Genomic DNA, 27,967 nt, shown 5'->3' with positions numbered 1-27,967 from the left:
ATGGCACAGCTCGCACAATGGCTTTGGAAACAGGAACATTGGTTCCCGCCAGGGGTCACCTGGGAGGACCTGCAGGACACGGAGGAAGTCCGCTATCCCCAACCCCATCACCTCCTCCTCTGTGTTCCTCTCACTCTCGTCCTGACTGCCGTCCGGCTCTTCTTCGAAAGGCAAGCTCTTGGCCAGCTGAAACTAAGCAGCAGTGGAAGAAGGGGACTCAGCCATTTAGACCGAGCTACATTAAAAAAAGATGTTGAGACTCTAGACAAAGGAGTGCAGAGAAGAGCTACAAAGATGATTAGGGGATTGGAGGCTAAGAGATATAAAGAATACCTGCAGGAATGTCTAGTCTAGTGAAAAGAAAAGACTAGGAGTAACATGCTAGCAGTGTTCCAGTATAGGAGGGGCTAGCACAAAGAAAAGGGGGGGGTGTCAACCTATTCTCCAAAGCACCTGAATGGTGGACAAGAAGCAACGGATGGAAACTAACCAAAGAGAGAAGCAACCTAGAACTAAGAAGAAATTTCCTGACAGAACAATTAATCAGTGGAACAATTTGCCTCCAGAAGTTGTGAATGCTCCAACACTGGAAGTTTTTAAGCAGAGATTGGACAACCGTTTGTCTGAAAGGGTATAGGGTTTCCTGCTTGAGCAGGGGGTTGGACTAGATGACCTCCAAGGCCTCTTCCAACTCTGTTATTCTGTTAAAAGCACTGTCTGTGTCCAGGTTGAATCATGACCACTGGATCAAACTCAGGATTTGGTCCCGTTGCCCTGATTCAACCTTTGGACTAGATGATCTGGTCTTCATTGACATAAAGCACCATCTCTTCATCAGTTTTTTAAAATGGCTTTATATTGTAAAAATGAGAAGGCAAGAACAACATGTTTCAATAGGTCTAGATTTAATAATACGTTAACAGATTACTTTTATGCTAGATAAATATTGTATTTTTGTCCTTTCCCCCTTAAGTATGATTTCTAATCACCAGTATTTAAAATTTATTTTACTCTACTGCAACCATTTTTTATTATTTGTTTGTTATATTTCAGCATTTTTTTTAAAAGGCAGGTTATGGTCAACAACTTTGGTATTATGTGCCTGTTCTTGAGTACAGCATGAAACAAGGAAACCTAGGACCAGTTAAATTTAGAATTAAAATTAGAAGACTAGAGTTGGAAGGGACCTTGTAGGTCCTCTAGTCCAACCCCCTGTCCAAGAAGAAGAATAGAGTAGAATTATAGAATGGAATGGAATGGAATGGAATGGAATGGAATGGAATGGAATGGAATGGAATAGAATAGAATAGAATAGAATAGAATAGAATAGAATAGAATAGAATAGAATAGAATAGAATAGAATAGAATAGAATAGAATAGAATAGAATAGAATAGAATAGAATAGAATAGATGAAACACCCATAACTTCTGAATGCATCTTCTGTTCCGTTGATTGATTGTTCTGTCAGCAAATTTCTCCTTATTTCTAGGTTGAATCTCTTCTTGATCAGTTTCCATCCGTTGTTCCTTGTCTGGCCTTCAGGTGCTTTGGAGAATAGCTTGGCCCCCTCCTCTCTGACAGCCCCTCCAATATTGGAAGACTGCCATCATGTCCCCCTCATCCTTCTCTTCATTAAATTAGACATACCCAACTCCAGCAACCGTTCTTCATATGTTTTATCCTCCAGTCCCCTAATCATCTTTGTTGCTCTTCTCTGCACTTAGCCAGTGTGTGTTTGTCTGATCCAAACTGTTGCCTTTTCCCAGGAGGATCTGCGCCCCGTTGAGCAAAAAACTGGGTCTGCCAGAGAAGGTGAGGCAGAAACCTTCTCCAAACCCCATCCTGGAAGCTTTTTACAGAAAGTGGAGGAAAAGTCCCCCAAAGGTGAGTTTCTTCCACACAGAGGTTTTGGAAAGTGTGGCTACAGGTGGCTAAAACTCTGTCCTTGGATATAATACTCCTGATTTTCAGGGGTGTTATAAAGTAGACCTCAAACAGCTGAGCATAGCCAGTCATCAATATTCTGACTCTGACTGTTCTTTAATGATTTATCCCCTTGCTAAGACCCCTGTGCTTGGCCTGTATAAGCGGATACTATCACTGTTAACATCCCTTGCCAGATAGCAGAACTCATGAAAATACCTTTTATCATCCAGAAGTACCTTTATTTGCATGCAGAGAAGATTACAGCAAAACAAGATGTGGTAGATGATGAATGGATGGTATTCCAAGGTCAAAAGACAGTAATGATCCTGCCTCTCCACATGTATGGTGGAAGAGTGAAGCACGGAGGAAGAAGGAGCAGGAAGTACATCCCAGAATGGGAGGGGTGAAAGTACGGAGTTAAGAAGGAGGAGGAAGTACATCACAAAATGGGAGGGATTGGCTGACCACATTAGCATAATGTTGTAATTCCCCCAAACAACCACATGGTGGCAGCACGACATGCATTACATAGTTCTGAGGTGACAGCACAATCATCATCATCATCATCATTAAGTTGGTTCTGTGTCCTGCTTTCCAGGAAGAAGTCAATGTCTTGGCCAAGCAGTGTGATCTGCAACCAAGACAGGTAGAAAGGTGGTTTAGATACCGGCTGAATGAGGATCGGACCAGCTTGACCAAGAAATTCTGTCAAGCCAGGTGAGTAGAGAAATTCTTGGGGCAGAACAGTCAACCCACAGCCCATGGGCACCAGAACATCCTTAACACCCAGTAGGATCTCTGCCTCATTTGACTTTTTAAAGAAGATTGTGGGGTTGGACTAAATGACCTCCAAGACCCCTTCCAACTCTATTATTATTATTGGTCATCGCACAGTCAGCCAGATGTTCAGACTGGATTTGGCATTTTTGTCTACCTATCGAGTCCTTACCAAAGACCTGGGATAGGCAGATGTGGATGTTTGAGGGTATTACAGATCTTGTCACAGGATGGAAGCAGTTCCTAGTAAGGCCACCTTTTGCAATTGACTAATGGCGAATTTGTCAATGCCGATGATGGTGTTCAAGTGGTGCTCCAGTTGTTTTGGGATTGCACTCAATGCAAGACTTTTTTGTCTTTCTTATCGAGAATTGTTAAGTCCGGGGTATTATGTTGCAGGTGATTGTCTGTTTTAATTCTGAAGTCCCAGAGCAGTTTATCATTTTCTATGACTTTCTCTATTTTATGATCCCACCAGTTCTTGCTTACAGGCAAATGATATTTCTTGCAGATCTTCCAATGCACCATTGTTGCTACTTTGTCATGCCACTGCTTGTAGTCAGTCTGTGCGATCTTCTTGCAGCAGCTTACCAGGTGGTCCACTGTTTCTTCAGCTTCTTTGCATAGGCGGCACTTACTGTCTGTTGCTGTCTTCTCACTTTTGACTTTGTATGCATTTGTCCTTAAGGCTTGGTCTTGTGCAGCCAGAATTAGTCCCTCAGTCTCTTCCTTCAACTTTCCTGCTCTTAGCCATTGCCAGATCTTGTTATTATCTGCTGTCCCAGCTATTTTTTTAATGGACTGGCCATGTAGTGCTTTGTCTTCCCATGCCTCTATTCTGTTCTTCATTTGGTCTTTCTTGTAGGCCAGTTTGGTCTTTCCAGTAGTCAGTAAGCCTTCCTGATATGCTAATTTCAGTGCATCTTCATCACTGACCTTCAGATATTCTTCCAAAGCCATTTTTTCTTCTTCATCTGATGTACTTGTAGCATTCCACGTCCACCTATTTGCCTTGGTAGATAGAACTTATCAATTTCACTGCATGGCTGAAGGGCATGATTCATTGTCATTATTTTTCTGGTCTTCCTATCCATTGCTATTAGTCCTGCTATTAGCACTAATGTCGCTATTAGTCCAGTCCACTATTCCAGCTGTGTATCTAATGACTGGAATTGCCCAGGTGTTGATTGCCTTCACGGTGTTTCCTCCATTGTGTTTGGACTTTAAGATCTTCTTCACTCTCTTGATGTATTCACCTCTAATCTTTTCTTTGACTTCAGTGTGCTTGATATTGTCAGCTTGAAGGATACCCAAGTATTTGTAGTAATCATCCTCATCCAGACTCTTAATGTTATTTTTGTGGGGCATCTTTATTCCTTCAGTTTTCACTGTTTTTCCTTGTTTGAGAGTAAGTGTGGCACATTTGTCCAAGCCAAACCCCATTGCAATATCTTGGCTATATATACGGATAGTGTTATGTATGCAGGCACCTGCATAGCAACAGCCACTAGGGGGCATTGGCCTGAACGGTTTCGGCGGGAAACCCAGTTTCGGCGGGAAACCTAGGGCCAACCCCATTGGCTGGCAGCTTACCTGGCTAGGTATTGAAGGAGGCCAGGTAACCCTCATTCCCCAGTTCACTACCCCCCTCCAATAAAGAGCTGAGCTCACACACCGGCTGGCGTCTCTTCCTTGCGTAGGACCCACTACACAATAGATAGTGTTCAGCAGCGATTCTATTTCAGATGATGTTTTTCCACACAGCTTCAGATCATCCATGCAAAGAAGGTGGGATAGTCTGGCAGATGTTTTTGGTGTTTGATAGCCGTGTCCTGAGTTATTCAGTATTGTTGACAGAGGAAACAGTGCAATAAGAAATAGTGGTGGTGATAATGAATCTCCTTGAAATATTCCTCTCTTGATATTAACCTCTCCCAGTCTCTCACCACTGACCTGCTTCTGTTTAATTTGCATCCACCTCTTTTAACCAAGCCGCATCCTTATTGTATTTCTTTGGGTTATCCCATATCTGCTTCCAGAACTGCACTTTTTCTTCCTTGTCAGGGACTGACTGATTCATTGCAGTTTCTCCATTGATGGATTGGTAGAAACGTTTCTGACTGGATTGAAGTTGGAGGTTCTAATTTGAGCTTCGTATCTACTTCTTTTCCTGGCTATAGATATTATTTGCTGCCTTATTATTTCCAGTGCTTCCTTGATCTTCCTCGTTTCTAAGTGGTATTTCTTGATTCTGTGGTCTTCTTGTTCTTCAGCTTCTTTTCTTTCATCTGTTCTAGCTTCCTTGCATATGATCTTAACTTGCTGATCTTATTTTTTTAGTCTAACCTTCCTTTTTATGGTGCACTGTTTGTTTTTCTTCTTCGTTGATTTTGTATCCTAGGTATTCTAGTCCAACCCCCTGTAGATGTAATATATCTTGATTTCAGCTAGAGCAGAAATGGAAAAGCATCTCAGAAAAAAGAGCAGTGCTGGCCAAGAAGTAAAAATAATATATAGATCCATCCATGACATCACCAGAAGTTGTTACATTTAAGTTAAGAATCACATTCAGGGAAGAGAAGAATTCTATTGGATTGTTCTAGAGATCAGAATCTGGATCAAGGGCAGTGGTGGGATTCAAATGCGTGAACAACCGGTTCTCTGTGTGGATGCTGCTTCCAGAAGTCCATTCTGGGCCTGGGCAACAAAAAAATAGCTACCAGTTCAGCTGAACTGGTGCGAACTGGCTGAATCAGATACTACTGTTATAGATACTAAGTTGATGTTGAATTTAATTACGGCAGCGAGACTTTTAGTAGCGCAATATTGGAAGAAGGAACAACTGCCGACTGTAGAAGAGTGGACTTTAAAAGTTTCCAACTTGGCGGAAATGGCAAAGATTTCAGCGTATTTGAAAGACCAATCGCAACAGAGATACATTGTGGAATGGAGGAGATGGATTGAATATATTCAGAATAAATATGGGACTAAAAAGTTTCATTTAGCATTTGAATAAGTACTGGATCTATATGATGCATAACTAGTTAGTAGTTATTTTATTAATATTTTGATGATGGAGAGTTAAAGTGTGACAGAATTTAATGTCTTATTATTGTTAGCATATTTTAGATTATGCTTGTTTGTATTTTTATACCCTGTATTCAGCTCTGGGAAGTCAGGGAGGGGGGAGGGTAGGGAGGGGTTGGGGAGAGGGGAGGGGGAGGAGGAGGGGGGTTGTATTTAAAAATGTATTGTAAAACTTTTCAATAAAAAAAATTAGCTACCAGTTCTACTGAACTGGTGCAAACTGGCTGAATCCCACCACTGACCAAGGGGTTCAAGTAGAAGAAATGACAAACTGTGGAAAAGTTATTTAGTGCTTCAGAAGGTGGAAGTGAGGGCTGTTGGAGTAGTGGATATCTTGCACCTCTTTCAGATGGACTAGATGACCTTTGTATTTCCTTCCATCTTTCAAAGCCCTGAATCTGCTGAACCTGCTGTTCAACTGTCTTGATGTTTTTTTCTCATTGTTTTCCAGCTGGAGAGTCATCTACTCTATTATTGCCGTCTGCATGGGGTGGGCCGCCCTTTACGATGTGAGTGCCGCCCTTTTGTTACTTCTTGTCAACAGATATTTTGCTACATGTAATTCAGCGGGCAACTCTCATCTGCCTTCCAGCCTCCTACATTTAATGCTTTCCTTTTTGATTAGAAAAAGTTGGGAGTGTGGGGACAGAAGGGGTCCATGTTGTCAACATCTTTCAAATATCTTAGTGACTGCAGTTGCTTTGTGGTCTCCTTTCCCTTTCATCGTCCCATTCAATGGCAGCTACAGAGAAGTGTGGGTGGGCCGGTGTGATGCGATTCCTAACAAACGGTGTCTTCTTTCAGAAACCCTGGTTCTGGGATTTCCGCAATTGTTGGCATGGGTATCCGAAGCAGGTAAGGAGTCAAGAGACATTTGACATTTCCATGGAAAAGTGTTCGTCAATTAGCATATGAAACTGCAGTACATCCTGCCTGGCCTTCCCAAAGATGTTTCTGCAAGCATTAAAAATACAATTCTTTCCACTTCCAGTAAAAAGCAGCACACCTAAATGGTGAAACAATAATAAGGGACAGCACATGAGACCAAGACCTCGCATGCATTACGGAAACTTGGTTAGGTCCGGAGGGAGGAGTCCCTCTGATTGAATTATGCCCACCAGGTTTCCATGTGCTGTATCAGCCTCAGGCTCAGGGTAGGGGCGGTGGGGTGGCAGTTGTTATTAAGGAGGCCCTTTGTCTGCGGGAGGCCACTGCCCCTCAGATAGGCGGATGTGAGTCCCTCCTCCTGAGGTGGGGCCCTGGAGGTCAGTTGGGCCTGTTACTTGCGTACCTTTCTCCCAGCTGCATGGCAACAGCCCTGCTCGGGCTGCTCGACGCTCTCTCAGGGTTGGCGGTTGAGTTTCCCAGACTTATGGTTCTGGGGGATTTCAACCTGCCCTCCCTGGGGGGGATGTCAGGGGTGGCCCGAGAATTCATGGCTTCTATGATGACCATGGACCTGACCCAGATTATTCAGGGTCCGATCCATGAGGGGGAAAACACGCCCGACCTTGTTTTTATCTCCGGGCAGTGGCTTAATGGTCTGGGTGGGGTCTCTCCAACCATTCAACCCCTTTCATGGACAGATCATTATCTCCTGTGGCTGGGCCTCCGTTACGCCACCTCCCTCTGCTGGGCGGCGGAATCGACCAGGTGGTTCCGCCCCAGGTGCCTGATGGATCCAGAAAGTTTTCAGATGGCACTTGGATTGATCCCTGCCTCCCTTTCCCAAAGCCCGGTCGAGACCTTGGTTGACGTCTGGCAGCAGACTGCTTCTGAAGCTCTCGACCGCGTTGTGCCTTTGCAGCCTCTCACCTGGCGCAGGCCCCTTGGTTTTCCGTGGACCTATGGGAGATGAAGTGCCGGAGGAGGGGCCTAGAGAGCATTTGGAGATCCAGTCGGTCCGAATCTGACCAAACACAGTTAAGATCTTTTACCAGATCTTACCTTGTGGCAATGGAGGTGGCGAAGCATGCTTACTTCGCCACCCTCATTGCGTCCGCAGATAATCGCCCAGCTGCTCTGTTTAGGGTGACCCGTTCCCTTTTAAATCAGTGAACAGGGGAGGACCACTTGTGGGGATGGGCCGAGGAGTTTAGTCAGCATCTGCTGGACAAAATCACTCAGATCCAGACCGGTCTGGACTCTGACTGGGCAGTATCTGACGAGGGGGAAGCGACGGATCTGGCTGACATTATTTGAGAGGAGTTTGACCCTGTGACTCCGGATGAAGTGGACAGGATCATGAGTAGATTAAGTGCCGCCACATGTTTGTTGGACCCGTGTCCCTCCTGGCTGGTTTATGTGGCTCGGGAGGTCACAAGTGGCTGGTTCCAGGCAGTGATTAATGCTTCCTTGAGTGAGGGGTGCTTCCCTGCCACTTTGAAGAAGGCGGTGGTGAGGCCCCTCCTCAAGAAACCTGCCTTGGACCCAGCTATTTTGAATAATTTTCGTCCTGTCTCCAACCTTCGCTTTCTTGCGAAGGTTGTTTTTAGAGTGTGGTGGCACGGCAGCTCCCATTGGTCCTGGAGGAAACTGAGTATCTGGATCCATACCAATCGGGTTTCAGGCCCAGGTACAGCATGGAAACGGCATTGGTCGCGCTTGTGGATGATCTCTGGCGGGCCCAGGATAGGAGTTATTCCTCTGTCCTGGTCCTATTAGATCTCTCAGCGGCTTTTGATACCATCCACCATGGTATCTTGCTGTGACATCTTGAGGGATTGGGAGTGGGAGGCACCATTTTACGGTGGTTCTCCTCCTACCTCTCGGGCCGTTCACAGATGGTGTTGGCAGGAGGGGAGAGGTCAACCCGAGGCCCCTTGATTGTGGGGTGACCCAGGGGTCGGTCCACTCTCCCCTCCTGTTCAACATCTATATGAAGCCACTGGGTGAGATCATCCGTGTTTTCGGGGTAAGGTATCATCAATATGCTGATGATACCCAACTTTTCATCTCTACCCCGAACCAACCCAGTGATGCCCTTGACATGATGTCCCATTGCCTGGAAGTGGTACGAATCTGGATGGGGAAGAACAGGCTTCAACTCAACCCGGCCAAGACTGAGTGGCTTTACGTATAGGCATCTTGTGTAGTCCAGGAAGTTCCAACTTTGGTTATGGGGGGAGAGGTGTTACTTCCCATTGATAGGGCACGCAACTTAGGCGTCCTCCTGGATGCATGACTCAGTTTAGAAGATCATATAGGAGTCGTGGCCAGGGGGGCATTTGCCCAGGTTCGCCTGGTGCGCCAGTTGCACCCCTATCTGGACCAAGATGCTTTACGTACGGTCACTCAGGCGCTCGCTACCTCCTGTGTTGATTACTGCAATGCTCTCTACATGGGGCTGCCTTTGAAGACCACCCGGAAACTTTAGCTGGTGTAGAATGCGGCCGCATGGGTTGTGATGGGAGCATCCCGATACTCCCATATTACACCCCTCCTGCGTGAGCTGCATTGGTTACCGGTTGTCCTCTGGGCGAGATTAAAGGTGTTGGTACTTACCTTTAAAGCCCTACATGGCCTAGGCCCGGGATTCTTGCAGGACCATCTGCTGCCGGGAACGACTTCCTATCGCCCAGTGCGCTCACACAGAGAGGGCCTCCTCAGGGTGCCATCGGCCAGACAATGTCGGCTGGCGACCCCCAGGGAGAGGGCCTTCTCTGTGGGGGCACCTGCCCTGTGGAATCAGCTTCCCCTGGGGCTCTGGATGACCCCAGACCTCCGGTCCTTTCGTCGTGACCTTAAGACATTTCTTTTCCAACAGGCCGACCTGGACTGATGATAATGGGGTTTTTTAATATGGTTTTAAGGTTTTATTGGTTGTAGTTGGGGCTATAGATATAATTTAATTTTTAATATTTGTATTTTTACTTGTATTTTATTGTTGTTAGCCACCCTGAGTCCAAGTCTTCTCAAGCTTATGTTTCTCCATAACCGTCTCCCTGATAAGGGAGACACATTCCTTTCTCAAGATGATAGAGGCAGAGAAGGGAAAGTTGAAAGCAAAAGCATCTCCCTTCCCCCCAGCAGAATGGCAGTCCCCAAAAATAGAATATATATGCAGGGGAAACAATGAGCGTTTGGGGGACCTGACAGTCACGCACACATTCCATTACAATTGCTGAGTTTTTAAAACACCACTCTAGGACTTTATTTTTGCTTTGGAAGTGGAGAGTTGACATGATACCTTTTCTCTTCATTCAACCCTTCCCCTTTTGCATTACAGCCTCTCCAGCTGAGCAGTTTTGGCTACTACATCATGCAGTTCAGCTCGTACTGCTCCTTGCTCATCACTCTTCCTTTTGATGTCAAACAGAAGGTGAGTGGTCTCTGGCAGAAGAGATGCAGTTGAGCTGGTGTGGGAGCCCCATTCAGATTCAAGAAGGGAACATGGTTCTTCCTTTGTTGCATCAGCAGCATTTATGTCTTTCTCTCAGATTATGTGGTTGCCATCTCATCAATATGACTCAGGTGGTTAATTTTAAAACTGCGCAAGCAATGAAATGAAGAAAAAAAGTAAAAGACAAAGACACTAGTTCCGTGCATCTTCAGATGCAATTCTTGTGGACATGACCTTTAACTAGGCGAAATGGTACATAACATGGCAACAATTTTTGAAGCAGGCAATCTCAAATGGGCTAACATTCAGAATACATCTAAATTCCAGAAGTAATGACTCCTGAGGAAATGGGTTATGAGCCTTCAATGCTCTTGGCTGCTGCTGTACTGCTGTGCTGCTACGAGATTCATTTTCAGTATTCTGTGACAGTTTCCCAGGCAGTCACACAATCCCTTGTTCCCTTCTCCCATCCAGCAGAAGCCATTTACCTGCCTGCTGGGAAGGATAGGAAAGGGCAAGTAGGGAAGGAAAAGAGGAAGGGGCGTGTAGGGAGGGAAAGGGGAAAAGGGAAGGAAAATATGAAAAGGAAGGGAGGGAGAGAGGGTGGGAGGGAAGGAGAGGAAGGACGAAAGGATTTCCATTGCTCCCTGCCAGCTTCCCTAAGGTAAGAAATATCTCTGAAACAATGACTCAGAGGGCACAGTTGCCTACTTTCACTTTAAATTCTCCATAATAATGGAGGTAGTTGGTCCCCATCCACCATCTGCAAAATCCATCAATTCAATCCTCTCTTCTGTTGCAGGACTTTCATCAGCAAATTGTCCATCATGTAGTCACAATTTTCCTTATTGGCTTCTCATACTGTTTCAATTACATCCGTATCGGTTCACTTATCTTATTTCTAACTGATGTTCCGCATTGTCTCATGGAGGTAAGTTAAGCTCAGAAATGCTCTTGCCCTAGTCAAGGAAGGAAGAACATGTTCTTCTTTTTCACCCCACCTCCCTAAAATAACTTCTACGGAAAAAGAAAATAATTTCAGAAAGAATTTATGCTGGCCTCTTGCCTGCAGCCTGCCAGAGATAATGTGACTGGCTAAAAGATGATCAGGGTGTTGTTGTAAAGTCATGTCCGACCCATCGCAACCCTATGGACAACGTTGCTCCAGGCCTTCCTGTCCTCTACCATCTTCTGGAGTCCATTTAAGCTCACGCCTACTGCTTCAGTGACTCCATCCAGCCACCTCATTCTCTGTCGTCCCCTTCTTCTCTCGCCCTCAACCTTTCCCAGCATGAGGCTCTTCTCCAGTGAGTCCTTCCTTCTCATTAGGTGGCCAAAGTATTTGAGTTTCCACTTCAGGATCTGGCCTTCTAAAGAGCAGTCAGGGTTGATCTCTTCTAGGACTGACCGTTTTGATTACCTTGCAGTCCAAGGGACTCTCAGGAGTCTTCTCCAGCACCAGAGTTCAAAGGCCTCAATTCTTTGGCGCTCAGCCTTTCTTATGGTCCAACTTTCACAGCCATGATCAGGGTACTGGAAGATAAAACATATAAAGAACAGTTGCTGGAATTGGGTATGTCTAGTATAATGAAGAGAAGAATTAGGGATGACATGATAACAGTCTTCCAATATCTCAGGGGCTGCCACAAAGAAGAGGAAGTCCGCAGATTATCGCCCGGCCGCCCTGTTTAGGGTGACTCGCTCCCTCCTTAACCAGAAGGTGAGGGAGGATCCCTTACGGGGACGAGCCGAGGAGTTTAGTCATCATCTGGCAGACAAAATCGCTCAGAGCCGGGCCGGTCTGGACTCTGACTGGGCAGAGTCTGATGTGGAGGAATCGGACAATCTTGAGCATGTTACCTGGACTGAGTTCGATCCTGTTTCCCCTGATGATGTGGACAGGATCATGGGGAGGCTGAGCACCACCACCTGTTTGTTGGATCCATGCCCCTCCTGGCTGGTTTATGCAGCCCGGGAGGAGACACGAGGCTGGTTCCAGGCAGTAATAACTGCTTCTTTGAAAGAGGGTGTCTTCCCTGCCGCCTTGAAGGAGGCGGTGGTGAGACCCCTCCTCAAAAAGCCTACCCTGGACCCGGCTGTTTTAAATAACTATTGTCCAGTCTCCAACCTTCGCTTTCTGGCGAAGGTTGTCGAGAGCGTGGTGGCGCATCAGCTTCCTCTGTTCCTGGAGGAAACTGATTATCTGGACCTGTACCAATCGGGTTTCAGGCACGGAGACGGCATTGGTCGTGCTGGTGAATGATCTCTGGTGGGCTTGGGACAGGGTTTGTTCCTCTGTCCTGGTCCTATTAGATCTCTCAGCGGCTTTTGAAACCATCGACCATGGTATCATACTGCGGCGTCTTAGGGGGTTGGGAGTGGGAGGCACCGTTTTATCTCCGGGGCCGTTCGCAGTCGGTGTTGACGGGAGGGCAGAGTTCCACCCCAAGCCCTCTCATTTGTGGAGTCCCTCAGGGGTCGGTTCTCTTGCCCCTCCTGGTCAACATCTATATGAAGCCGCTGGGTGAGATCATTCATGGTTTTGGGGTGGGGTATCATCAGTATGCTGATGATACCCAACTTTTTCTTTCCATCCCGAACCAACCCAGCGATGCCCTCGCCGTGATGTCCCGTTGCCTGGAGGCAATCCAGGTCTGGATGGGGAGAAACAGGCTTCGTCTCAATCCTACCAAGACTGAGTGGCTGTGCATATCGGCATCTCGGGCTAACCAGACTATTCCACCTCTAACGATGGGGGGTGAGGTGTTACCCCCCATTGATAGGGCTCGCAACTTGGGCGTCCTCCTGGATTCACGACTCAATTTTGAAGACCATATAGGAGCCGTGACCAGGGGGGCTTTTGCCCAGGTTTGCCTGTTGCGCCAGTTGCGACCCTATCTGGACCAAGATGCCCTACGCACAGTCACTCATGCGCTCGTGACCTCCCGTTTAGACTACTGCAACGCTCTCTACATGGGGCTGCCCTTGAGTACCACTCGGAGGCTTCAGCTGGTGCAGAATGCGGCCGCACGAGTTGTGATGGGGGTTTCCCAATACTCCCATGTAACACCTCTACTCCGCGAGCTGCATTGGCTCCTGGTTGCCCTCTGGGTGAGATTCAAGGTGCTGGTGATGACCTATGAAGCCCTAAATGGCTTGGGTCCGGGATATCTGAGGGAACACCTGCTGCCGGCATCAGGTTCCCTTCGTCCAGTGCGCTCCCAAAGGGAGGGTCTTCTCAGGGTACCGCCGGTAAGAGACTGCCGGCGGACAACACCCAGGGATAGGGCCTTCTCAGTGGGTGCCCCTGCCCTTTGGAACCAGCTGCCAGTGGAGCTTAGGACTGCCCCCGACCTCCGTTCGTTCCGCCGGGACCTGAAGACCTGGCTCTTCGAGCTGTCTGGCCCAGGGTGAGAATTTTAATTTTAATTTTAATTTAACTGGGGTTTTATTTGTTCTGGGACGGATATAATTTTTTAAAATCTGTTTTTAACTTTTGTATTTTTTGTTTTAATCACCCTGTAAACCGCCCTGAGTCCTTCGGGAAAGGGGGGTATATAAATATAATATAATAAAATAATAAATAAATAAAATAAGTCCAAAGCATCTGAAGGCAGGACAAGAAGCAATGGATGGAAACTAAATCAAGGATAGAAGCAACCTAGAACATCCCTCTAATAGAGGGAAGAGAGGTGCTGCAATTTAAAGCCAGAGAACATAGAACAATAGACTTGGAAGGGATGTCAGAGGTCTAGTCCAACCCCCTGCTTGAGCAGGAGATCCTATACCATTTCAGACAAATGGCTGTCCAGTCTTTTATTGAAAGCCTTCAGTGATGGAACCCCCACAACTTGTGGAGGCAAGCTCTTCCACTGATTAATTGTTCTCACTGTCAGGAAATTTCTCTTTAATTCTAGGTTGCTTCTCTCCTTCATTAGTTCTTGTCCTGCCTTCAGGTGCTTTGGAGAATGGGTTGACCCTCTCTCTTCTTTGTGGCAGGCCCTTCAGTATTGCAAGACGTCTAGCTGGTCACCATTCATTGTTTCCTGTCTTGCCTTTTGGTGGAAAATAGCTTGACCCCTTTATCTTTGTAGGAGCCCCTCAAATATTGGAGCAGTGCTATCATGTCACCAGGGCTACCATGTCAGTGCTATCATGTCAGAATATTGTCGTTGTATCCTGAAAGTCAAGTGTTCACAAAGTAGGAACCTTAGTCACTCATCAATCACTGCTTCTTTTTCTCTTTTTTTCTCAGGCAGCAAAGGCGTTTAAGTACCTGAAGTGGCAGAAAACCTGTGACACACTCTTTATCGCATTCTCAGCAATATTCCTGTTCACTCGTCTGGGGATTCTTCCCTTCAAGTAAGTTTCAGGAATCATGCGAAAAGGATGCGGCTTTGACAACACAGTTGTGCCATTTCTTTATCACCAATACACATCTTATCTATTTAACTTCTCATCCTCTACATCAGCAAATTTGTAATACAATATCTTTCCTTTCTGCTAGTTTTCCATTTTTTTAAGTAGTAATCAAAATTTATTTCAGTATTTAATGCTTCCCCTCTCTTCCTCTTTGTTTCTGCTCTCATGCTTAAACTAATAATTTTTGTTATTCATGTTCCATATAGACCTATTTATTACTTTCATCAATACATTTTTAGCTTTACATCCTATTCACCATTACATAACCTTTATACACAAATCAGCATTCTAATTTAGCTATTAATATTTATACTGCCAAGTTTTAATGACCAAAACCTTTTCTTTATCTCAATTCATAGCAATGTCTTATGTTCAACATGCACATCTATCTGAGTATAATTCTGTTTTAGATTTTGATAAGATGGTGGAAACTCCATTTTTCTTCAGTCTTATTCTAGCTTTTTTCCTTTGTCAAATCATCTTCCATGTCCTTGTTTTTGGGTCATCAAACCAATCTTCTTGTAATGTCATATACTGTATATTATTTGATGTTGGCAAAACCATCCGGTCACCATTTTTTTGAGAGGACTTATAGATCTGATGGGTCGTCTCTTTATTCTTCCGTATCAACGTGGTTGTTCTGAGTTGTTTATCTTCTCATCCAACTGTTCTTTTTCTGGCTCCTCCAATTCCTTCTGATTTATATAGGAAACCTTTTCCTTTTTCCAAGTTGTCGGTGTGTTTTCCGGATGTTCAAATGTCAATATTTGTTGAGTAATTAATTCTTCTATCATGGTATTTGAATGTTTCATTTTTTTCTCCTGAACTTTGTATAGATGATTTTTTAGTGGTGGTCAAAATTTGGGCTTTCATGTCTGGGCTGTCTTTTTGTTCCTTCCCATAGCTTCTTAATTTTTCATTGGCTGTGATGAGAGTTTGAATTATTGTTTTCAACATAGAAAGAATTTGTTCATCTTTATCCATAAGGAGATCCAGAGTTATTTTAATCTTCTCAGTTTTTCTTCTTATTTATAAGGGAAAAAAACCCAGATTTTCAACAGAAATAGATAATGAAAAATAAAAAGTAAAAAATATTTCACTCCATAAGCTTTACGAAATAAAATTCCAATTGGAATCTAGTTACTTTTTTAATGTTTTAAACTCCCCTAGGTGGTCAATCGCCACTGTTTCTGGGGGTAGGGCTAAAATACCCCTTTCCTTACCACAGGGGGGAAAATGCTTAGCAGCTTAAGCAGGTACAAAAATAATTAGAGTGTAAAAGAGGTAGATCTCACCCAGTCTCTTCCATTCTGCTTTAAGGTTGCCTGGTGGAAAACGTGACTTTAGCTGTTTGCAGCCTAGGGATGAGCCATATTTTTATGGCTGGTCCTTTCATCCGCCAGTTTGGAGGGATCGCCAGGTGTAATGGGAGAGTTGTAACTCTCCTGTGTTCCAGCGAATGCCCCTCCTTGCTGGTCACCTCTTTGGGGTGACTTTCGGCCCTTTTCAGGGGTTCCCAGCCATGATGGAGAGAGAGAAAGCAAGTCTCCCAGCCGTCCATGGTGGCCGCGCGGCAAACCGGAAGTCCTCCAAAAACATCACTGTCAAAGCAGAAGTGGAAGCAAGGTCAGCTCTGAGGTTTTCACGTGAAAACTCACATAGGTAAAAACCCCTTTTCATCCCTGGGCTACCCACAGTTCATCGTCCACCAATTATATTCAGTACTTTTGTCTTGGGAAAACAGTCCTACACTGGCTGGTAGCTCTGAGATCTTGGCCTTCGTGGATATCTTATCTCCAGTGGCAGAAGACTCTGATGCATTCTTCAGCCTCCACCCCTCCCATTTCTGACTGGCAAAATGTGAGTTGGAAGTTGATGCAGGCAAAAAAATGCAAGTTAGCTTTGACAATGATTATTTTATTTTTGCTAGTTTCGGGTCTTTGGGGCTGATTTCTGTCAAAACCACTGTTGAAAGAAAAATCAGGTCCAGTTCGAAGCCAGAAGTAAGACACTGGAAATAAAATGGAGGCTAAAATGCTGGAAATAAAGTGGAGGCTGCTTAGGGAAGAAGGTTCCTATTTATTGATGAGCAGAACCTCATCAACCTCATGTAATTCTGGGACAGTTGACAAAATGGAGTTGAGGGTTGTTGTTGTTGTTAGCTGCAAAGTCGTGACCGACTCATCACGACCCCATGGACAAGGTTCCTCCAGGCCTTCCTCTACCATCTTCTGGAGTCCATTTAGGCTCACGCCTACTGTTTCAGTGACTCCATCAAGTCACCTTATTCTCTGTCATCCCCTTCTTCTTTTGCCCCCAATCTTTCCCAGCATTAGGCTCTTCCTTCTCATTAGGTGGCCAAAGTATTTGAGTTTCAGCTTCAGGATCTGGCCTTCTAAAGAGCAGTCAGGGTTTATCTCCTCTAGGACTGACTGGTTTGATCGCCTTGCAGTCCAAGGGACTCGCAGGAGTCTTCTCCAGCACCAGAGTTCAAAGGCCTCAATTCTTTGGTGCTCAGCCTTTCTTAGGGTCCAGCTTTCACTGCCATACATTGCAACTGGGAAGACCATAGGCTTGACTATACCCACTTTTGTTCACAGGGTGATGTCTCTGCTTTTTAGTGTGCTGTCTAGATTTGCCATGACTTTCCTCCCAAGGAGCAAGTGTCTTTTAATTTCTTGGCTACAGTCCCCATCTGCAGTGATCTTGGAGCCCAGGAAAATAAAATCTGTCACTACCTCCATTTCTTCCCCATCTGTTTACCAGGAATTGAGAGGGCCGGATGCCATGATCTTGGTTTTCTTAATGTTAAGTTTCAACCCAACTTTTGCATTCTCCTTCTTTATCCACAACACGAGGCTCTTTAGTTCTTCTTCACTTTCTGCCATTAGAGTGGTATCATCTGCATATCTTAGGTTGTTGATATTTCTTCCGGCAATCTTAATTCCAACTTTTGATTCATTTAGCCCTGCCTTTCTCATGATGTGCTCTGCATATAAGTTAAATAGGCAGGGTGACAGTATACAGTCTTGCCGGACTCCTTTCCCAATTTTGAACCAATCAGTGGTTCCGTGTCCAGTTCTCACTGTTGCTTCTTGGCCCACATATAGGTTTCTCAAGAGACAAATAAGATGGTCTGGTACGCCCATCTCTTTAAGAACTTGCCACAGTTTGTTATGATCCACACAATCAAAGGCTGTAGCATAGTCAATGAAGCAGAAGTAGATGTTTTTCTAGAACTCCCTAGCTTTCTCCATGATCCAGCGTATGTTAGCAATTTTATCTCTAGTTCCTCTGCCTCTTCAAAATCCTGCCTGTACGTCTGGTAGTTCTCGATCCACATACTGCTGGAGTCTAGCTTGTAGAATTTTAAGCATAACTTTACTAGCATGAGAAATAAGTTGATACCTGAGTGGCCTAGCACTTTTCCCTGCTTTCTTCAGTTTAAGCCTAAATTTTGCAACGAGAAGCTCATGGTCTGAGCCACAGTCAGCTCCTGGTCTTGTTTTTACTGACTGTATAGAGCTTCTCCATCTTTGGCTGCAGAGCACAGAGTCAATCTGATTTCTGTGTTGACCGTCTGGTTATGTCCATTTGTAGAGCCGTCCCTTGGGTTGTAGGAAAACAGTGTTTGCTATGACCATCGTATTCTCTTGACAAAATTCTATCAGCCTGTGCCCTGCTTCATTTTGTACTCCAAGGCCAAACTTGCCCGTTATTCTGGTTATCTTTTGGCTTCCTACTTTAGCATTCCAATCCCCTGTGATGATAAGGACATCACGTTTTGGTGTTAGTTCTATAAGGTGCTGTAGGGCTCCATAGAACCGGTCAGTTTCATCCTCTTAAGCACCGGTGGTTGGGGTATAGACTTGAACTACTGTGATATTGAATGGTTTGCCTTGGATTCGAACTGAGACAACAACAACAACAACAACAACAACAACAACAACAACAATAATAATAATAATAATAATAATAATAATAATAATAATAATAATAATTAGTAGTAGTAGTAGTAGTAGTAGTTGGAAGGGACCTTGGAGGTCATCTAGTCCAACCCCTGCTAAGGCAGGAAACCCTATACCATTTCAGACAAATGGCTGGCCAGTCTCTTCTTAAAAACCTCCAGTGTTGGAGCATTCACCACTTCTGGAGGCAGGTTGTTCCACTGATTAATTGTTCTAACTGTCAGGAACTTTCTCCTTAGTTCTAGGTTGCTTCTCTCCTTGACTAGTTTCCATCCGTTGCTTCTTGTCCTGCCTTCGGACCCTTTGGAGAAAAGCCTGGCTCCCTCTTCTTTGTGGCAGCCCGTGAGATATTGGAACACTGCTATCATGTCACCCCTCATCCTTCTCTTCATTAAACTACACATACCCAATTCCAGCAACCGTTCCCTATATGTTTTAGCCTCCAGTCCCCCAATCATCTTTGTTGCTCTGTACTCTGTACTCTTTGTGGCTGCCCCTGAGATATTGGAACACTGCTATCATGTCACCCTCTTAGCTTGGTGCTGAAGCCAATTAATCACCAAACCCAAGATGTGGAAAACAGACTGCTATAATATCACCCCTTGTCCTCCTCTTGACATTAAACTAGACATATTCAATCCCAGCAACCGTTCCTTACATGTTTTAGCCTCCAGTACCCTAATCATCTTTGTTGCTCTTCTCTGTACTCTTTCCAAAGTCTCAACATCTTTTTTACATCGTGGTGACCAAAACCGGATGCAGTATTCCAGGTGTGGCCTTACCAAGGCATTGTAAAGTGGTATTAGTACTTCTCGTGATCTTGATTCTATCCCTCTATTAATGCAGCCTAGCACTGTGTTGGCTTTTTTGGCAGCTGCAGCACACTGCTGGCTCATATTTAAGTGATTGTCCACTAGGACTCCGAGATCCCTCTCACAGTTACTACTATCGAGCAAGGTACCACCTATACTATACCTGTGCATTTGATTTTTGCTGCCTAAATGCAGAACCTTACATTTTTCACAATTGAATTTCATTTTGTTAGATAGTGCCCATTGTTTGAGTCTGTCCAGATCCTCCTGTATCTTAAGCCTATCTTTGGGAGTATTGGCTATTCCTGCCAGCTTGGTGTCATCTGCAAATTTGATAAGTTCCCCATCTATCCCCTCATCCAAATCATTGATGAAGATGTTGAAGAGCACTGGGCCCAGAACAGAGCCCTGGGGCGCCCCACTACACACTTCCTTCCATGTAGATGCAGTTCCATTGAGGACCACACGCTGAGTACAGCCTGTCAGCCAGCTACGAATCCATCTGGTGGTGATGCTATCTAACCCACATTTTTCTATCTTATCAAGTACTAGGTTGTGATCCACTTTATCAAATGCCTTACTGCAATCCAAGTAAATTATATCTACAGCATTCCTCTGGTCCACTAGTTTTGTCACTTGGTCAAAGAATGCAATAAGCTTTGTCTGGCACGATCTGTTTTTGACAAACCCATGTTTGCTTTTAGCGATAACTTTGTTCGCATCAAGGTGTTCGCTGATTTGTTGTTTGATTATCTTTTCCAGAATCTTTCCAGGTATTGAGGTCAGGCTGATAGGTCTGTAGTTTCCTGGATCTGTTTTTTCCCCTTTTTTGAAGATGGGAACTACATCAGCTCTCTTCCAGTCCTCTGGTAGTTCCCCAGTGCTCCAGGATCTTTGAAAAATATAGTTCAGTGGTTCTGAAATCACGTCTGCCAGTTCCTTGAGAACCTTGGGGTGTAATCCATCTGGTCCTGGTGATTTGAACTCATCTAGGCTGGACAGGTGCTCACTTATCATTTTCTTGCCTATCTTAACTTGCGTTTCTATTCTGTTTTTTATGGCACTGGTTTGGGTAGGTTGGACTGTTTTTTTCCCTTTGTGTAAAGACAGATGCAAAAATCGAGTTAAATAGTTCTGCTTTCTCCCTGTTGCTTGTCACCTTCTTGCCACTTTTCCCCACTAATGGATAAATCATTTCCTTAACTTCTTTCTTGTTTTTTTATATGCTGAAAGAAGCTTTTTTGTTATTTTTGCCTTTGGTCGCAAGCCTTAGTTCATTTTGAGTCTTAGCTTCCCTCACTTCATCTTTGCAGGCACGGGCTGTTTGCTGATATTCTGCCTTAGTTATGTGCCCCTCTTTCCACTTTTTATATTTGTCCTTTTTATCTTTCAGTTTATCAGAGAGTTCTTTATGCAGCCATGCTGGTTTCTTTTGAAAGCTGTTATTTTTCTTCTTTGTTGGTATTGTGCTAGACTGGGCCTTTATTATCTCACTTTTCAAAATTTCCTAAGCTTCTTGAGTTGTTTTCCCCTTTAGCATTCTCATCCATGGAATTCTTCCCAAGGTCTCTCTAAGTTTATTGAAATTAGCCCTTTTAAAGTCCAAGATTCTAGTTTGGCTGTGTTCTATTGCTTGTGCCTCCAGAATGTTGAATTCCAATATTGCATGATCACTTCCCCCCAAGGTTCCTGTGGCTTCGGCACCTTCTATCATTTCATCTCTGTTTGTGAGAATTAAATCCAATATGGCTAATCCCCTAGTTCCCGTCTCTACTTTTTGGGAGAGAAAGTTGTCTGCTAGGTTTGACAGGAATCTGTTTGTTCTTCCACTTGGTGCAGAATTTGTCTCCCAGTTGATATCAGGGTAATTAAAGTCCCCCATTACTATTGTGTTGCGCTTCCTACATACCTTAGTTACATGACTAGCAAATCGTTCATCTATTTTCTTTGTTTGGTTGGGTGGCCTATAGTATACACCTATGGCAATGTCATTTTTCCCTTTTATATTGACCCAAATACATTCATGTTTACAGTTTTCATCATTGTTGTGCTCTATTTCTGTAGAGATAAAGTTATTTCTTATATATAGAACAACTCCACCTCCTCTTTTGTTTAGTCTATTTCTTTTAAATAATTTAAAACCCTCTAGCTGTGTGTTCCATTTGAGGGTTTTGTCCCACCATGTTTCTGTAATGGCAACAATATCATATCCACCCTCATTTACCTGAATTTCTAGTTCACCCTGCTTACTGTTCATACTCTGCGCATTGGTGTACAGACATTTGAGTCCTTTATGACTGACCCTGTGTTTACTTGCTACATAACTTGTGTGGTTTCTAAATTCCCCTATTTTCTTAGATTGCTGGGGACAGTGATGTTCTGTATCAATTAACTCACTGTCCCCATTGTTTAGTTTAAATATTCCTTCAGAAAAGCTGTGAATTTATTGCCAAGTAACTCAGTCCCTTTCTTGGACGGATGCAGACCATCTCTTTTGTACATTTTTTCATTGGACCAGCTACAGACATCGTGACTAATATAACCAAATCCTTCTCCTTTACACCACTCCTTTAGCCACATATTAAATTCTGCTATACGCTGGCCTTTTCCATTTTGCTCCTTATACACTGGTAAGACCTCTGAAAAAGTGAGCCTACAGCCTGTTCTGCTGAGTTCCTGCCCCAAGCTCTGGAAATCATTCTGCACAGAGAGTACATCATTTTGGGACAGATCGTTAGTGCCAAGATGTACAATGGCATCCACATCACAGTCTTTGCTGGCATTGTTGACTATTTTAAAAATACGCTTCTTGTCCCTACTGGCAGTAGCACCTGGAAGACATCTGACCTCTTTTGAAACCTCTGTATCCTTTCCTAAATTAACATCCCTTATAATTGAGTCACCAACCAGAAGGTGGCTTCTCTTTTTGGGTACCTTTCTTTTCTTGCATGACTGATGTGTAATACCTGATTCACACTTCTCCCTGTCAGAAACAAGTTCATCTTGGACCATGGTCCCCTGCTTATTTGAGTTATCACAATTACCGTGACCTGTTTCCTTAATGTCCCTGTTAAGGTCAGCAAGGGCACTGTATCTGTTATGCAGGGACACAGCTCAAGCTTTGGGTTTATGGTTCTCAGCTCTCACCCTGCCAGATCCCACAGTTGTCCACACTGCCCTTCTCCTGCAGGATCTTTGTGGTAGAGGGGGCTGATAGCGGGGAGGCTCAGTAGAGTAGGAGGGCTGAACACCTAATTTCTGCCTTAAGAGCGCAGATTACAGACCCTAGATGAATAATCTGTCCTTGTAGACTAGTAATTTGTGTACATATAGGACACTTTCCATGTTTGAAAAGAGTGCTGCGAAAGACAGCTGCAAAACAAGTGTTGCACTGAACTAAGCCAGATATGCTGAGATGAAAGGAATCTGAGATGCACTTGCCCTGAATATACCACCACTATTTTTTATTTTGTTATATGATTCACGCGCCGTTAGGCGCGCGGGCCGCTACTGTACCCCTCCACCCACTTCTCCTTAACTTAGTTTTTGTAGCTTTTCCCAGCAGACTCTAGCAGTTTAAAAGCAAAGAGGGTCCAATCAGCAAGGACACAGCTACTGTGCCCCTCCACCCACTTCTCCTTAACTTAGTTTTTGTAGCTTTTCCCAGCAGCCTCTAGCAGTTTGAAAGCAAAGAGGGTCCAATCAGCAAGGACACAGCTACTGTGCCCCTCCACCCACTTCTCCTTAACTTAGTTTTTGTAGCTTTTGCCAGCAGCCTCTAGCAGTTTGAAAGCAAAGAGGGTCCAATCAGCAAGGACACAGCTACTGTGCCCCTCCACCCACTTCTGCTTAACTTACAGTTTTGTAGCTTTTCCCAGCAGCCTCTAGCAGTTTGAAAGCAAAGAGGGTCCAATCAGCAAGGACACAGCTCATTCTGTCATTCGAGTTGAGGGTAGATGGGTTTTTATACATTCTTTAGGGCTTTGTATTTGAGATGACTATTGTAAAATGTATTTTGACCTATGCTTGAGTGTGCCCTTTTGTGATTCTAATTATTGTTGCCTGACTCCCATTGTGGCTTGGAGGTCACGTCCTGTCCTTGGAGCTGGGTGGGTAATGTAGATTTTAGGAGTCTTTGTTTTTCTAATTCCATCAGCTCCAGCCTTCTGTAGGAGCTGTGGCTGAAGGCATTTCGCTTATGAATAGTGTGGCCCCAGTCTTTCTGAATGGATTACCAAACCTCCATTTCTAAAGATTGGCCTCCTCAGGTTTCTGCACGAGGCAGGGCGACTGGGACTGGTTTCTGCCTTTGTTAACATTTTTCTCCATTTCTCCTTTAGGGGAAATATTCTATCCTGCCTTTTTAATATTCCCCAAAATATTTCATTTTCTGTGGGGTGTGTGTGTGCTGACTTCCTACACCACGCATAGAAATAAAAGAATTTGCTTAATGACCACTATGAAGATACTTGTAAAATTGCATCTGGTCATCTAAGCGCCTCAACGAATGATTGTTGTGAGTTACGATAGAAATTCTGGCTTCCATTATGGTTGTTCTGTCCTCGCTATACATTACCCTGTGTGCAACATGGCATGCAATTAAATGCACTTATCCTTCAATAAACCACAGACCGTGTGCATAGATCTGGATGCTTTATTAAAGGAACAGGATGGTGAAACTGGGAAAAATAGAAATACATACAGTAAGAACCCAAATACAAAATAAACAGCATTGAATTGCTAGTAAGCATAATAATTAACAAATACAGATAAATCCAAATCTCAGAAGGTGATACTGTGTGTGTGAGACATGGATTTTTGCTTCAGATGAACATGCGTCATGGATTAGGCTGGATTCTTCGTAGTGCTTCTGTTTCCTCTGAATGTTAAAAAATGGCGTCTGGCTTTTTAGAATGAGAGAGGGTGGGAGGATGGTTGCCCTCTAAGTTCAAACATCATCAAACCAATTTCCAAACAACAAAAGATTTGTCCCCAGCTACTAGGTGGGACTCAACACATGACAGAGAACAACAAACAGTAACTGCAAATTGCATGCTGGGGGCATGACAACAGTTCTAAAACAAGGTCTATCTGTATAGAAATTCTTACATTAAGGAGGTCAGTGCTTCATTCATCTATAAGACCAGCATTGGGAAAAAAAGAGATCAAAATCTACTTTTACTTAGTCGCTGTGCAGATGTGCACAGTCGAGAGGTGGGAACACTGTTTTAGAAAAATGTTAGAAGATTCTTAGAAGCCATTAGCCCAGGCAGGCCATCTGCTGTTGTTTATTAAGATACTTCAACCTCAATTTTGGCTGAACCACATCATCCATTTTTATTTTTGAAGCCCTAGTCAATATTGTGACTTCATAACTGGATTAATTATCCCAGCCTTAAAAAATATTGAGATGATAACCCTTTCCTTCTTTCTTTTTGCCGTCCTCCTTGCCCCTCCCCCAAGGATTCTCCACAACACATGGATCTATTGCAAGGAACTCTGCCAGCCTTTTTTCGGCTACTACTTCTTCAATGCTCTCCTGATGATCATGCAGCTCCTTTCTGTGTTTTGGTCCTACCTGGTCATCCGCATGTGTTATCAGTTCCTGATCCATGGAGCGGTAAGGGTAGAAACTGAGCATTCGGGGAGGTGTGAGCTGGAGGTACATGTTGGTGAGGAGGGTCAAAACCAGAATTTAGAATTAAAGATCAAAACACGTCCCTACTTTCTCTGGATTGCTTTGTTGTATCTTTCTCTTTCTTTAAAATAAGTCTGTCAGATTAGGATAACACCACCCATAATTTAGAATGGAATAGAATAGAATAACAGAGTTGGAAGGGACCTTAGAGGTCTTCTAGTCCAACTCCCTGCTCAGGCATTTCAGACAAATGGCTGTCCAGTCTCTTCTTAAAAACTTCCAGTTTTGGAGCACCCACCACTTCTGGAGGCAGGTTGTTCCACTGGTTAATTGCTGTCACTGTCAGGGATTTTCTCCTTAGTTCTAGGTTGCTTCTCTCCTTGATGAGTTTCCATCCATTGCTTCTTGTCCTGCCTTCAGGTGCTTCTGAGAATAGGTTGACTGCCTCTTCTTTGTGTCAACCCCTGAGAAGAGGAAGTTTGAATCCCTTTTATCCTGCTCCATTGCCAGTGAGGGATTTTGAGGGGTGGGATGCAGAGCATAGGGTATCTAGGGATGGGGAAAGCTCCCAAGGACTAGAGGTGATGTGATAACTGTATTCCAATATCTCAGAGGCTGCTGCAAAGGAGGGATAACAAGCAACAGATGGAAACTAATCGAGGAGAGAAGCAACCCAGAACTAAGGAGAAACTTCCTGAAAACTAGAAGAATTAATTAATGGAACAACCTGCCTCCATAAGTTATAAGTGCTCCAACACTGGAAGTTTTTAAGAAGAGACTGGACAGCCATTTGCCTGAAATGGTATAGGGTTTCTTGCCTGAGCAGGGGGTTGGACTAGAAGACCTCCAAGACCCCTTCCAACTCTGTTATTCTGTTATGCCTGAGGCACCCTGCACTCTGCTTAACGACCCATGCAATCATTTAAGGACCACATCAGGGAGAGCAGAGGCAGGGGTCGTTAACCAAGGGCGCTTCATATAATGACTATCATCACTTATGACTGCAATTGGCTCCATTATGGTCACAGGTCAAAAATTACCTGTACTTTTAAGATCCAAACAACACCATATAGACATAAGGGTGATCTTGGCGGTGGGTGGTTGAAAGAACAGGAAACTTTGCAGAAACGCAAAATATGTTCGTAAAGAAAAACCAGAATGAAGGATCCTCTTCCTCTTCCCTCTGCAACTCCCAAGCAAGTGCATTTGAACTGTGCATTTGAAATAAATGGGGAGTCACCGGAAAGATGGACCATGCTGCAGAATCAGAATTGCAGATCCGTTTTTACAAGCTGTTATAGAGGGACATCCACCTTTCATTTCATCATACACAGTAAAATGGGTCTCAAAATATACACTGCAGAGACCAGCTGTGAACTAGTGGGATTCAAACGGTATCCCTCAAGCCAGGAGTACTAGGAGAGGGGATGACTGTGCAATTTGGAAGGTCAATCAATCAGAATACAGCTGGAAGGGACCTTCAAGGTCTTTTCGTTCAGCCCCCTACTCAAGCCGGGGACCTTATTCAATTTGAGACAAGTGGCTGTCCAGTCTTTTCTTACAAACCTCCAGCGATGAAGCACCTCTGGTGGCAAGCTGTTCCACTGCTTAATTGTCCTCACTGTTAGGAAATTTCTCCCTAATTCCAAGTTGCTTCTCTCCTTGGTTCATTTCCATCTATTGTTTCTTCAATCACAATATAGCTGGAAGGGACCTTCAAGGTCTTCTAGTCTAATCCCCTGCTCAAACCAGAAACCCTATAATATTTTCAAACAAAAGATTGTCCAATCTCTCCAATATCTTAGCTTTGTAGTGGGTTAAAGCCCCCACCCATGACCCCTTGAAACCTATGAAACCCCTTCTTCAAAAAGTGATGGGTTTGCTTGCATGGCACATAAAACCTGGTGTGGCCCTCAGGTTATATAAAAGTCATGCATCCCTGTTAGAGATTAAAATTGATTTGGGTGACAATATTATATAATGGAGTAAAAGCACCTTTAAGGAGTTAACCGGCCTAAGGGTGTGGCTGTAATTATTCCACATAAAAGAGAGTTAGATGTTACACATAGTTGCTCTTGCTCTTGTATATGTGTTTGATGTTAGTGTTTGGATACCTCTTGTTCTCTTGTTTGCTAACTTGATATTTATTCTCTCAAGAATCAACTGCTTGCTACAGTGTATATTGTTTTTGATATTGGTAAGCAGCTTTTGTATTTTGATACTATGTTTTTATGGACTGACTTTTATGTGCATGATACTGGATTGATATTTGGACTATTTCTTACTGTGTTTCTTTTTGTTGTCTGAGTAAAAATAAGTTATAAAACTCATGTTAGTGCATTACTGTTTGCCTAAGAGTCCCAGTACAACTTCCACTGTGTATTACTAATACTCTGTTAAACAAACCATTTTTTCAACAACATATCCTAACAATCCCCAGTGAAAAAGACTAGTTCTATGCCACCCTCCCCTCAAGTTTTCTGCCTCTTTCCCCATCCTCTAACAGATTCTAGCCATGCAGGATTAAAAGGAGGCAACATATCTGTATCTCTCTTGCAGGCAGATAAGGATGTGCGGAGCGACTCGGAGGGCAGCGAAGAAGAGGATGAGTTGAGCCAGAAATCAGAATAGAAAAATGGTACCATCAATGCCCAACTCAACCGCCACTTAACCTGCATTATTAAGAGAGGGCTCATGCAGACGAACAGTGGGAATTCCCCCTCCAGTGGTCACACCAAAGTCCCCTCTAACCTTCTCTCTGTTTCCATATTAGGTACTCTTCTCCACTGGAATACTGCATCCAGATTGGTTACCGATGTCAACGCTGTTAAGATTGGATGTTCTTGCTTTGACAACAGATGGAATTGCATCCATTTTACTCTTTTGCTCTTAGAGTTAGTTGATGCTGGGACTATGGATGAGAGTCCAGCTAGTCATAACAATAATAACTCAGCCATGGGAATCCAAGGTTATTGCACCCAGAGTTGATAAAGA

At 44.1% G+C, this 27,967-nt stretch overlaps 1 protein-coding gene across 1 annotated transcript; it reads left to right on the top strand.

The window, feature by feature from the left end:
- LOC310632252 (ceramide synthase 2-like) lies at window positions 1-27,604 on the top strand (the record flags this gene model as incomplete). The annotated part of the gene is made up of 10 exons (XM_083349324.1): window positions 1-170; window positions 1,768-1,885; window positions 2,526-2,644; window positions 6,243-6,300; window positions 6,596-6,646; window positions 10,020-10,112; window positions 10,936-11,064; window positions 14,389-14,495; window positions 24,799-25,007; window positions 27,480-27,604. 10 exons carry the CDS (start codon window positions 1-3, stop codon window positions 27,602-27,604), a joined length of 1,179 nt encoding a protein of 392 aa, XP_083205450.1.
- Between the last annotated feature and the right edge of the window lie 363 nt (window positions 27,605-27,967).

This window comes from Vipera ursinii (genome assembly GCF_947247035.1).
Source record: "Vipera ursinii genome assembly, chromosome: 1".
In the NCBI taxonomy this organism is placed as follows: domain Eukaryota; kingdom Metazoa; phylum Chordata; class Lepidosauria; order Squamata; family Viperidae; genus Vipera; species Vipera ursinii.
Note: the sequence above shows the minus strand (reverse complement) of the source record. Positions and strands in the feature narration are given on the sequence as shown.